This window comes from Oculina patagonica, chromosome 9 (assembly GCF_052425735.1).
Source record: "Oculina patagonica isolate OP01 chromosome 9, crgOcupat, whole genome shotgun sequence".
NCBI lineage: Eukaryota > Metazoa > Cnidaria > Anthozoa > Scleractinia > Oculinidae > Oculina > Oculina patagonica.
The window spans coordinates 14,217,128-14,230,396 of NC_135766.1; the positions used below are offsets into that span (position 1 = coordinate 14,217,128).

The window sequence follows — 13,269 nt, forward strand, 5'->3', positions numbered from 1 at the left end:
GTTCAGAGATTGTGAGCTATTTTGCACAGTTGTATTCCTTATTATTGCATGATTAGTAAGACGTTTTGCTCATTCGAAGTCATGGAGAACAAATGGTTAATGAAAGTGATTGTGGGAATGACGGTAAAAGTGACAGTGACATTGACACTGAGAGTGGTAATGAGAGTGATAGCGATAGTGATAAAGACAGTGACAGTGACGTGATATTGACAGTGACAGTTTCAGAGAGAGTGACAGCGACAATGGAAGAGGGAGTGATAATAACAGTGATAGTTATAGAGACAGTGATATAGACAGTGACAGTAATAGTGACAGCGACAGTGACAGTGACAGTGATTGTAACAATGATAGTAATAGAGACAGTGATATAGACAGTGACAGTAATAGTGACAGCGACAGTGACAGTGACAGTGATTGTAACAATGATAGTAATAGAGACAGTGATATAGACAGTGACAGTAATAGTGACAGTGACAGTGACAGTGACAGTGACAGTGACAGTGATTGTAACAATGATAGTAATAGAGACAGTGATATAGACAGTGACAGTAATAGTGACAGTGACAGTGACAGTGACAGTGACAGTGATTGTAACAATGATAGTAATAGAGACAGTGATATAGACAGTGATAGTAATAGTGACAGTGATAGTAGTAGAGACAGTTACAGTGAAACCTCGATTTAACGAACAGCCAAGGGACTGGGGAAATTTGTTCGTTATATCGAGGGTTCGTTATATCGAAAACCTTGATATAACGAATTTGCGGAAAAACAACCAAAATGTTCGTTATTTCGAGGTATAGTTAATAACTGTTTTTAACGTTGTGACGTTGCACTACCCAGTATTTAATGCTCTGAACTGTCTGAACGCCTGTCAAAAATTACATTTGTGCTTTAACGTTTAATTTTTGGTATGGGCATATGTCTTTGAAGTTGTTTTCCTGTTAGGATTAAAGTATTTTCATCCTTGTTCGTCTGTTTTACATTCATGTTTTGTCGCATGTTAACTAAAATTCGTTATATCGAGGTACATTTTACGTTTGGGCTCCCGGATTGTGTTCGTTAAAACGAGGATTTCGTTATATCGAGGTTCGTTATATCGAGGTACTGATCCATACATTTTACTGTAACTTTGGCCGGGCTGAAGAAAATCGTTCGTTATACCAAGGTCTTCGTTATATAGAGGTTCGTTAAATCGAGGGACCACTGTATATAGACAGTGACAGTAATAGTGACAGTGATAGTAACAGTGAAAGTAAAAGTTGTAGTGACAGTAATAGTTATAAAGAGAGTGACAGCGACAGTGATAGACAGTGACTGTGTCAGTGTCATTAACTGTGAGAGTGAAAGTGACAGCGAAAATGAAAGAGGCAGTGACAGTGTTGAGACAGTGACATGGATAGTAAGAGCGAAAGTGAAAGTGATAGTGACAGTGACAGTTTTGCTCACTGGTAGACGTTTTGCTCATTCGAAGTCATGGAACACAAACGGCTAATGATAGTGATTGTGGGAATGACGGTAACAGTGGAAGTAACATTGACAGTGAGAGTGATAGTGAGATTGATAACAATAGTCACTGTGATAGAGACAATGACAGTCACATGATAGTGACAGTGACAGTTGACAGTAAGAGTATAGTAAAAGTTATAGTGACATTGACGGCGACAGTGGTAGTGGCAATGGAAGTGGCAGTGATAGTTTAGTGATAGCGACAGTGACAGTGACAGTGGTAGTGTTAGTAAAAGTGACCGTTAATTTAAGAGGGGATGTCACTACGGGCGGTCCACTGGATTTCGGACTCCAGAATAGTTTTCCTTCATATATTTACCACAGGTACTACCATCTATCCTTACTACTAAAATACAGTTGAAATGATCAGAGAGTTTGTTTTCCTCGACTTTGGAGGATTTATCAATTACTAGGTTCAATAAGCAATGAAACGGCCATTTTTCATGTGTCGAAATACAGCATTTCAAACGTTCGTTAAAATTACTTCGCGCTTATAAAAGCCCCAAAATTTGTACAAATTCAGCCAATTTTTATCAGGTCTTACTCCTAATATATCATTTAGCTAACTTCCAATTCCAAATCGGAAGCGAACCACAATATTTATTGAACACCTTTAGTTATTTATGCGAACATCTCAAAAATATGTTCCCAAATCTTGCCGTAATTTTCACTTGTGGCACCTAGACGAGGCCTAAATTGCCATTCTACTTTTAGACTAAGAGTTATTCTTTCGATTTATGTAATAAAAATTGTGGCACAACGCGACTTTGAGGAAAAAAAATTCAAACGAATTCTTGGTATTTTCACCTATAAAGTATTGCGTGACAGACTTCACATTCCTTTACCGAGCCGTGTTCAGACACTTCATGTCAAGTTTCTCGATAGTTTTCGCCTCAATAGAGGGAAATCGTCCAAAAGTTCCAGAAATGGAAACAAAGTTTTCCTCCTTTTAGTTAATTGGCACCAAATATTTTGTTTCCTGACATTTCAAATATATAATAATGATCAGGCTCGTTCCATGATTTGCCACTCACCTTGTTGACCTTGTTCCTGTTGATGAAAAGTACGAGAATTCAATCGCGAAACTTTTGTGGTTGTCGTACGCAATCAAAAGTATGGTACTCAGTTACTTCATTGGTAGCAATGCTGTGGCAACTCTGTCTTAAAAAAGAGCCAATGACGAAAAGATACGAAGACTTACGAACGTAATACATTCGCTGACATTTGTGATCTTTTGAACATGACTCGGGTTGCGTTACCTTCCGTGGTGGTGGTAGTGGGTAGGGTGGGAAGGGGGGGAGGGGGGAATTACTTCAGAAAATTTTGACGCCGCTCTACTTCAACGAACTGTAATTTAGATATGCCAATATAACTTCAAGGAACGCCATCAAAAGATCATACCCTATAAAAAGATCCGGCACCCAAAAAATCATAATTAGCTAGTACGTAGCCCATTTGGGTACTGTATCATCACTGCGTTATTGCGTCATTGAAACCGGCGGATCGGAACGCACCTTACCTAGGCTAACTTGAGCCGGAGTTCAAGCAGTTTTCTAAACAGAATATCCATCGTTTAGTAACAACAACATAGCTTTTTTACAACAGCCATTAGGAAAATAAAAAAACCTGTTATATTAGAAATTACATATGCTGGGATGTGTTTTACCCCAAGTAACAGTGCTGTAACCTGGGGGGTACTCAAAAAAGTTTTATACGGGGAGGCTCCGCCCCAAGTTCTAACCCCTTACCCTTTTATATACCATTTTGGACAGAAATTGTACCCCTTTCGTATGCCTTTTACTGAAAAAAGGTACCCCTTTCATATACCTAAAAGACACGTGACATAGCCTTAGAACAGGACGTTTTTTTGTCATTTTTATGTAGCGCTTAATAAATTAAAATAATACAGTCATAAAGTGCGTCTGTTCGAAATATTTTAATTACTGACCTTTTAAAAAAACCTAAATGACGGATTTTCATACCCTTTCATATACCTAAACTTGTGAAATCGCTTCCCTTTTATATACCTAAAGCCTGAAAAAGGTACCCCTTTCGGGCGGAGCCTCCCCGTATAGGCCGTTATATGGAGTAGCCCCCCGGGTGCTGTAAACACATCCCGTGTCTGTTTTAACAAACAGTGACCACAGATAAGGCATCCACAGCGAACACACGCAATGATACGTCATTTCAAGCTTTTAATGATGCTGTTCACACTTAAAAATTAAAACACGAGTAGTACTTATGTTTCTAATTGCTCTATCAAACTTAATGCTATTAGCATAACCCAGCTGCCGTCTATTGGCAAACGTGCGATCTGACTGGTTACACAGATGCCTTCTATCGATCGTTAGCATAACCACACTGACCTACTATTGGTAATCGCGCGATCTGATTGGCTACACAGGTGCCTACTATCGATCCGTAGAAGGCTCTTGGAGCGCGCACGTAGTCTTCGCTGAATTTTATCAATCAAAACCTTCAATAAAACAATTCTAGCGATATTCTGAGTTTAATAGATCGGTCAGTGGGTTATGCTAACACAATTAGACGGCTCGCTCTCGGTTTCTACCGGCTTTTGATACTATCAGCCGGTAGAAACCTCGAGCTTGCCGTCTAATTGTTAATTAGCAAGACCAAGCTGCCGTCCCGTCTATTGGCAAAACGCGCGATCTGATTGGCTACACAGGTGCCTTCTATTTAACAATTAGACGCCGAGCTCGAGGTTTCTATCGTCAAAGTTGTTTTAGCATAACCTACTGAACGATCTATTATTCTCAGAAAATCGCCAGAATTGATTTATCGAAAGTTTTAACCGATCAGTAGCAAAACCCAGCTACAGTTTATTGGCAAAACGCACGATCTGATTGGTTACACAGGTGCCGTCTATCGTTCGTTAGCCGGCTGTTGGTGCGCGCGCTCAGTTTTTTTTTTTTTTTTTTGCGGAATTTTATCAACAAAACATTCAAATAATCAACTCTAGCTACCTTTTGTGTTTAATAGATCGACAGCTGGGCTATGCTAAAACAATTAGACGGCTAGCCCTCGGTTTCTACCGGCTTGATAGCCGGTAGAAACCTCGAGCTTGCCAAAAGACGGTCTGTGTTGTTATGCTAACGATCGTTAGACGGCTCTTTGTGCGCGCGCTCAGAGCTCAACAAAAAATTCAAATAATCAACTTTGGTTTCTACCGGCTTTTGATAGTTAACTCGGGGCTTCGCCCCTCGCCAACTATCAGCCGGTAGAAACCTCGAGTTTGCCGTCTAATTGTTAATTAGGAATCTGATTCAGTTCACTATTTTGACAAGACTTATTTTGACAAGATTTATTACGGGTACTAAACCTATTCTACCCATCACGAAATTGTGTATGCTATGCAGCAAGGCAGGTAGTCTTTTGTGAGCAAAATATAAGTATCGATTAGTAGGTTTGGCATTCCATTGCTACTGCCTTGTGCCTGTATCTTGGCAACATTGGCAGTCTTGTATAACTTCTTTAAGAGACAAACTAACTCTGCTTTTCGATGTTTGGAGCGAAATGAGACTTCAAAATGGCTGAGCATCTTTTTTAACATTGGCCGTTTTTATACTAGAGACGCGTTACCCGTCTAGACGAGCTTCGGCAGAAATTTTGTTGCTCGTCTAGTTATGCGTCTCTAGTATAAAGACGGGCACAAGACGCATTACGTGACTAGACGAGCTTCCTTTCGTTATCCGTCTTTCAAGACGCATTTCGAAAAGTACCTCGTCTAGACGGGTAACGCGTAGTGTGCCCGTCTTTATACTAGGGACGCATAACTAGACGAGCAACAAAATTTTTGCCGAAGCTCGTCTAGACGGGTAACGGTCAAATTGCGATGTTAAACGACTCAATTTTTCCCCCTTTGTAATAATCACAGATAGATATCATAGTCATCAAAACATACAGGATATTTGAGGCCGAGTTTGTCATCGATTTCACACATCCGACTGCAGCGGTCTGATACCGTAATGATTCGATTTAGCGCCCGTGGCGCTTATTTACTTTTGGCACCTCAAGAGAGGGAGCTTAATCGAGACAGGGCGCTTATTTAATTTTTTGAGAAACAACCAAAAGTTCAAAACAAAACTTTAATAAATATTAAAATAACTAACAAAAACACAAACTGTAAAAGTAAAAAATTGTTGAAAGGTTAGTTACTTTTAAAAGAATTGTTCATTTTAGCAGTAAATATATACATGTACGGTACGGTGAGTGTTGATGAGTTTATCTATTCGACGTCGATGGCTTCAGTAGAGACAGTTATCCACAATAGGAACGCTTATTACAATAGAGGCGCCTATAAGAATGGGGGCGCTTATTATAATGGGGGGGGGGGGGGCGCTTATTGGAATAGGGGCACTTATTGACAAAAACACATCGAAAGGGGGCGCTTATTCGGAAGGGGGCGCTTATTGGAAGGAGGGCACTAAATCGAATCATTACGGTACCCTAAAAAGGCTTCAAGGTTTTCATTCTCATCCTTGTACTAGCTCCTGTACATTCTCAATGGAGCGTCTTGTCCGCGGGTTCTCTTTCGTGACGCAAAACGAGAAAAGAAGCCGGTAATCTGGGTCCTCGTGAGCCACTCTTCATGACTCTTCTGTTTTGAACAGCCGCTCGTTATTTCCGTCCCGTGCGTTGCGCATGCTTAATGCTACTTGGTCGGGGTCAGCCTTACTAGTCTTACTACCCGTTTTTCTCCCAGTTCAAATTTTGCGGTGAGGTACATCTTTACCTGTTCTGGGAAGCGAACGCCACCGGTTCTGGGTTTTCCCAGAGCTCATCCTACTCGCGGTGGGGAGTAAGGCCCCTGGTCTGAATCTGTTAGAATAGTAGGTTGGTTTAGAGCTGTGCTACATCCATGTGCGTCTACAGAAGAACTTCTCTGCCCAGTTCCTTCGTATCCGTACGTACGTATGGTACAGCGGGGAAAATTGATGGAGCCCCACCCCGATCGTTAGCATAACCAAACAGACCGTCTTTTGATCGGTAGACGGCTCTCGGAGCAAACGCTTAGTTTTTGCTTAATTTTATCAATCAAAACCTTCAATAAATCAATTCTAGTGATATCCTGAGTTAAATAGATCGGTCAGTGGGTTATGCTAAATCTATCGACTTAGATAGTTGGCTTGGGGGCTTCGTCCCTCGCCAACTATCAGCCGATATAAACCTCGAGCTCGGCGTCTAATTGTTAAATAGAAGGCATCTGTGTAACCAGTCAGATCGCACGTTTGCCAATAGACGGCAGCTGGGTTATGCTAATAGCATTAAGTTTGATATAGCAATTAGAAACATAAGAACTACTTGTGTTTTAATTTTTAAGCGTGAACAGCATTATTAAAAGCTTGAAATGACGTATCATTGCGTGTGTTTGCTGTGGATGCCTTATCTGTGGCTACCGTTCATTAAAACAGACACAGGATGTGTTTACAGCACTGTTACTTGGGCATCTTTACATATCCCAGCATATGTAATTTCTTAAAAAGTTCGGGTTGTAGCCAGGCATGTTAAACATTTTGTAAAAAAAAGAAAAAAAGCAAATTAAGAAGTTGACACTGGCTAAAAATATTGTTTTGGACGTTTCGGCCACTACTGTTGCCTTTTCTTAAAATATGTAACGAATGTGTGATAAAAACTAAATGAACTTTCCGAGTGCGACAAAAGTCTCTAGAGCATTCTTAATGAGTCTATAAATTCTTAATGCTATTGTAAACGTTTGGTAGTGCTATGTGTTCGTTTATAGCGTTCCTAACTCGCACAGAATGCCAAGCTTCAAGAATTAGTCGTTGTTTCCACGCCGTTGACCTGTCAACAATTTCGACGCTCTCCAAATCTATTTGATGGTTGTTAAGCATATGGTGTTTTGCCAACAAAGAGTTTTTATCCAATGTTGCGATGGCTTTTGCGTGTGTGTAATTTCCAATATAACGGGTCTTTTATTTTCCTAATGGCTGTTGTAAAAAATCTATATTGTTGTTACTAAACGATGGATATTGGAAACTGCTTGAACTCCGGCTCAAGTTAGCCTAGGTAAGGTGCGTTCCGCCGGTTTAAATGACGCAATAACGCAGTGATGATACAGTACCCAAATCGGCTACGTACTAGCTAATTATGATTTTTTGGGTGCCGGATCTTTTGATAGGATATGATCTTTTTGCGTTCCTTGAAGTTATATTGGCATATCTAAATTACAGTGCGTTGGAGTAGAGCGGCGTCAAAATTTTCTGAAGTAATTCCCCCCTCCCCCCCTTCCCACCCTACCCACTACCACCACCACGGAAGGTAACGCAACCCGAGTCATGTTCAAAAGATCACAAATGTCAGCGAATGTATTACGTTCGTAAGTCTTCGTATCTTTTCGTCATTGGCTCTTTTTTAAGACAGAGTTGCCACAGCATTGCTACCAATGAAGTAACTGAGTACCATACTTTTGATTGCGTACGACAACCACAAAAGTTTCGCGATTGAATTCTCGTACTTTTCATCAACAGGAACAAGGTCAACAAGGTGAGTGGCAAATCATGGAACGAGCCTGATCATTATTATATATTTGAAATGTCAGGAAACAAAATATTTGGTGCCAATTAACTAAAAGGAGGAAAACTTTGTTTCCATTTCTGAAACTTTTGGACGATTTCCCTCTATTGAGGCGAAAACTATCGAGAAACTTGACATGAAGTGTCTGAACACGGCTCGGTAAAGGAATGTGAAGTCTGTCACGCAATACTTTATAGGTGAAAATACCAAGAATTCGTTTGAATTTTTTTTCCTCAAAGTCGCGTTGTGCCACAATTTTTATTACATAAATCGAAAGAATAACTCTTAGTCTAAAAGTAGAATGGCAATTTAGGCCTCGTCTAGGTGCCACAAGTGAAAATTACGGCAAGATTTGGGAACATATTTTTGAGATGTTCGCATAAATAACTAAAGGTGTTCAATAAATATTGTGGTTCGCTTCCGATTTGGAATTGGAAGTTAGCTAAATGATATATTAGGAGTAAGACCTGATAAAAATTGGCTGAATTTGTACAAATTTTGGGGCTTTTATAAGCGCGAAGTAATTTTAACGAACGTTTGAAATGCTGTATTTCGACACATGAAAAATGGCCGTTTCATTGCTTATTGAACCTAGTAATTGATAAATCCTCCAAAGTCGAGGAAAACAAACTCTCTGATCATTTCAACTGTATTTTAGTAGTAAGGATAGATGGTAGTACCTGTGGTAAATATATGAAGGAAAACTATTCTGGAGTCCGAAATCCAGTGGACCGCCCGTAGTGACATCGCCTCTTAAGACCTTGTTCTTATTTTGCAATAATATTTAATCAGGGGCACCCAACGGAATATTTCGTTAAAATATCTGTTCGGAAGACGATTTGAGATCTAGAATTTTCGGAACATTCATTGTAATTTTTTTTGCTTGACTGCCTTTCCTTTTAACGGATTTTTACTCTAAAAAGGTCACCTAGAATTTTCGAGAGCCTTTCTCTGGCTGGAATTTTTTCGCAAAGGTAAGTTTTAATCCCTATAACTTTCGGATCACTAGAATTTCAGCTAGGAAATCCGAACAGATAAAAATTTTTTAGGGGATAAAAATATGCCTATATCTACCGTTTAAATACTAAAATACGTTCAACGGTGCTATCTTTAAGTGGTTTTGAACTATATTCTCGATGGGTGCCCCTGTTTAATAGGTAAATAGTTACTGAAAAGCCCTGTTCAAAGTGAAAGTATTTGTCGTGTTTAGATGTTTTTGGGAGCTTAAATAATAATATTCTAGTCCAAGCATATTTACGGACTTCAAATTTTATTTTTCAGACAATAAAATTCAAGGATCAGTTTTATGCTCCACCTGTGGTACTAGTGACGCCAAAGCATAGTTATATCAACAACTACTCACATTTGTATCAATGTAACGCTGTTACCGCGTGGGTAGAGGTGAGCAGTATGCATACCAGTAACAGAAGAACAAAATTAAATATCGATTTTTATCAATTTATTGCATAACCTGAATAACTTTTATTCAAGGTGTCATAAAAGACGAAGACGGAAGAGTACCATCATCCATCACCCAATTTGTGAGGGTCAATAACCAGAGAATTTCGATAATATCCCAATACATCACCTTGAAGTACTAACTAACCTATTTTTCTATTCAGCACACTTCCACAAAAGATACAAAGGTGTGCGTGAGAAACTATAACCACAACGCCAACAATAAGGATGTCATTACAGTCCATTACATGGTGATTGGAGGTAGGTAATATTTTTCATAAAAGACAAACTCTAATAGTGCAAAGTTGGAAAGTACGAACATGTTTTACTGTATTACTGAAATATACAATAAAATCTCTTGAAACCAGAATTTCTGCTCATGAAAATAGAAATAAAGCCTTTCCCCAGATATGAAAATGGACTATCACCGTAAAGAAAGTAATAATTCTCTTCTTTCTGCATACATTGAACTTTATTACATTAGGTTTAAGTGTTAACTACTGGCAAGGTGATCAACTAACAATATTTTTAATGCTCTTAAATTTAATTGAGATACAATGCAGCTTTGGTCTCTTTCAACAATTTACGAAATCTATGTTTTTACAACAGACCTGGATCCTTGCCTGAACGTGACATGTCTTTATCACGGTCTGTGTAAGGCTTTTGGTCCTCATGATGCTCGTTGCGTGTGCGTTGACAGCTGTCCATCCTACCACGAACCCGTCTGCTCATCAAATGGCACAACATACGACAATGAGTGTTTGTATAAACAGGAAATGTGTCTTCTGCAACTGAACTTCACTGTACAACATCCTGGTAGCTGTGAAGGTAAGGAGAACTTTAATTCGTTTTTCGCAGTCCTATTTTAAGTAAACTGTTCACTCTCTTCTCGCCAGTAAAAAAGAAAATCAAAGCAAAACAGTCCACTGTTTCTTTTGACTTCATACAATAGATATTGAACTAAACAAAACAATGTTCAAAAGCTACTATTTTTCCATGGAAAGAATGCTTTACCAGTTACATTACATCAGTACAGGAAAGACATATTTCCGCATAACTTTGATGAATTTGAATTATTTCCAGTCACGGCTGAAGAAATTTTGTTTCTTTTCTGTTCTGGTTTAAGGATTTCCTTTCCAGCGAGGTCGCCGTCATATGCCACATATACCATCACTGGGTTACTCTCACTGCGAAGCAATTCGTTTCAAGCCTTACGTGTTCTATCCCGACAAACCCATTGAAGTGCAGATCACCGTCAATCATATCGATACCAGTGACAAGTCATATGTACATGATGCTGCCGTGTCGTGGGTCGAAAATGTCAGCTACGACCAATTCACTGCGTGTGTGATGGCGGCAGGCTTTAACGAGCGAAAGTCACATGCTAACGTGACAGTTGATTGGATGGCGTACCAAGGGGCTCCAGTGGGTGGTGTTGCTGGCAATGTACGCATATCACAATGGTGGACTGGGACGACTTGTGAAAGTGTGAATTTTCCACCAGTAAGCGATTTTTTGGTATTTTTATAATATAAAGCTTCAAACTAAGGTGTTTAAGCTTCAGACTGAGGTGCTGACGACAACCGGTAACATGATACATCATAATGGAAATTAATTAAAAAAAAAAAAAAAACATAATCAAGGTGAAAAAAACTTGTCAAACCTAATCGACTTCAACCAGTCATGCGTAACTTACCAGCCACTATTTCGGGCTTGTACCAAGTCACCAGTTGTCGAAAAAGACATCTCAGTTTAAGTTTAAAGAAGCTGAGGTTAATTTCAACCAAATAAACCAATGCACCTTTTCAATCCAAACGCTACTAATGCAAATAGAAACCATCCCGCCTAGCTACATCCTAGTTGTTTCCAAGTTGTCGCACCTGATTGAATTTGTGTTAGTCTTTGCAAAGATGCAGAAGTGACAACACGGTTAAACAGACCACTGTTTGATGCAGTCTTAAAGGTAAACATGGAGAAAATACCTCCCTCAGAACTTTAAAAAAGAAAAAGAAAATAGTCAACCAAACCTCTAAACATCAAGAGGTTGACAGCAAACCATTATACAAAAGATCTAAGGACGTTTGGAAAAGGAAACTTCTGAAACAAAACCAGTGGACGAATGACCACTCCGTGAATGTACATGAACCACTGCTTATTCCCATGAAGTATTTGAACAGTACACTAAGTACCGGCCGTTTGTTAACTTCAGCTTTATACGCAGGCACATAAGTAATATTTAGTTTCCTCATTGATGATCATGTTCATCTTTTGAATCGATTTAAGGAAGAACGACCAATAGCTACTGCGATATTTATGGATACATCCTTCTAAACGAGCGAAGAAGATGACTTATAATTTAAATCAGAAATAGAGAATTATCGTTTTACATTTCAGAGCAAAAACACTTGAATAGTCTCACAAAAAAAGACCATTTATTTTTCAGGGGAAATTTTTAGTCAAACCTTCGGTGTTTGTGACTGCTAAACACCATCATTCCAGACTGAAGCGTGACGCAGCCAGTGTGTGGATTGAAGATGTCACGCCAACTTCCTGCAAAGTTTGTTTGAGAGAATTACAGAACTACGCAGGATCCCATCAAGACATTTCTGTTGTAAGTATTATAGCAACCTTGTCCCCATTACAATTTATGTAGCGATCTTGAGTATATCAATCTCGTCTTCCGTATTTTATAAATAGGATCTCCTTAAGAACTTCGATCCTTTTCTTTGGATATTAATTTTATCCCTTACGATTTCTAGAATCTTGAAAGCTTGTTGTTTTAAACTGCTGGTAACATTTATTTTGTTGTTTTTAGAACTGGTTGGCGTTCACGTACCTTCACAAGCCTCCATTTTCTGAACACGACTCGGTCTACTTTGCGATCAGTAAACCTCCTCCTGGGGATCATAATAACGCATTCTGCAAGGTTAGTTGTTGTTACCTGAGATTGACTTAAAGTCAGTTTTGTAAGATTACTCAACTACTGCTTCGACTGATTAGGGTTTTCGATTTGGAGAATGCAGCTCACATAACACATGTACGCAGAGGCAAGTTATCAAATACTTGTTTCTGCAAATCCGCAGCAAAGAAAAAGGAGTATTTTTTGTTGATTGCTTTAATTTATATAGGGAAATAAAGTGACTTTTTTCAAGTGAGTAAGAAAACAAACAAAAAACCACCTAGCAGGCGCTCGTGGGCGTATGAAAATCTGATCGACTTCCTTTTTTGCCCTTTACAGGACGTTACCTTTGACAACGCTTACAACACAACCCCAAATGTGTTCATTTCTGCCAATCATTCATCAAAAGGAGGAAATCTGAGTCCAGTTCATAATGGAATAACTGCCTGGGTAGAGGTAGGATAACTGACTTAAAATGTTAGCTTATCAATATAATATATGCGAATAATCTCAAACATTGCGGCCACATATAAATGAATTAATTGTAGTGAGCTTCCTTCTTTAGACTGACTCCTTTAACTCTTCTCATTCCACAGTATATCAACAAAACAGGCTTTCGAGTTTGCTTCAAGGAATTGTACGAAGCAAAATACGACCCTCTCTCCATTGCCTATACAGTTATGTCAGGTAGGAGTTTTGGTATAATTATAGTAGACACCTAACACTGGACATTTCCTTAACAACAGCTGTCTTAGCATAGTGAAAGCCTGTACATTGTCTACTAGTTTAACCTAGTTAACACATACAACGCATTAAAATGGAAGTTAGACGTATAATTCTAATTACAA

At 39.0% G+C, this 13,269-nt stretch overlaps 1 protein-coding gene across 1 annotated transcript in view; it reads left to right on the top strand.

Annotated features, from left to right (window-relative positions):
* Positions 1–13,269, top strand: part of LOC144666224 (uncharacterized) — a 249,082-nt gene that overhangs the window by 8,401 nt on the left and 227,412 nt on the right. Inside the window, exons 5-12 of the mRNA XM_078527620.1 lie at positions 9,346–9,465; positions 9,687–9,783; positions 10,132–10,350; positions 10,649–11,025; positions 11,966–12,133; positions 12,338–12,448; positions 12,761–12,877; positions 13,018–13,108. Of these exons, the coding sequence (XP_078383746.1) occupies positions 9,346–9,465; positions 9,687–9,783; positions 10,132–10,350; positions 10,649–11,025; positions 11,966–12,133; positions 12,338–12,448; positions 12,761–12,877; positions 13,018–13,108 (1,300 nt within the window). The remainder of the gene's footprint in view (positions 1–9,345; positions 9,466–9,686; positions 9,784–10,131; positions 10,351–10,648; positions 11,026–11,965; positions 12,134–12,337; positions 12,449–12,760; positions 12,878–13,017; positions 13,109–13,269) is intronic.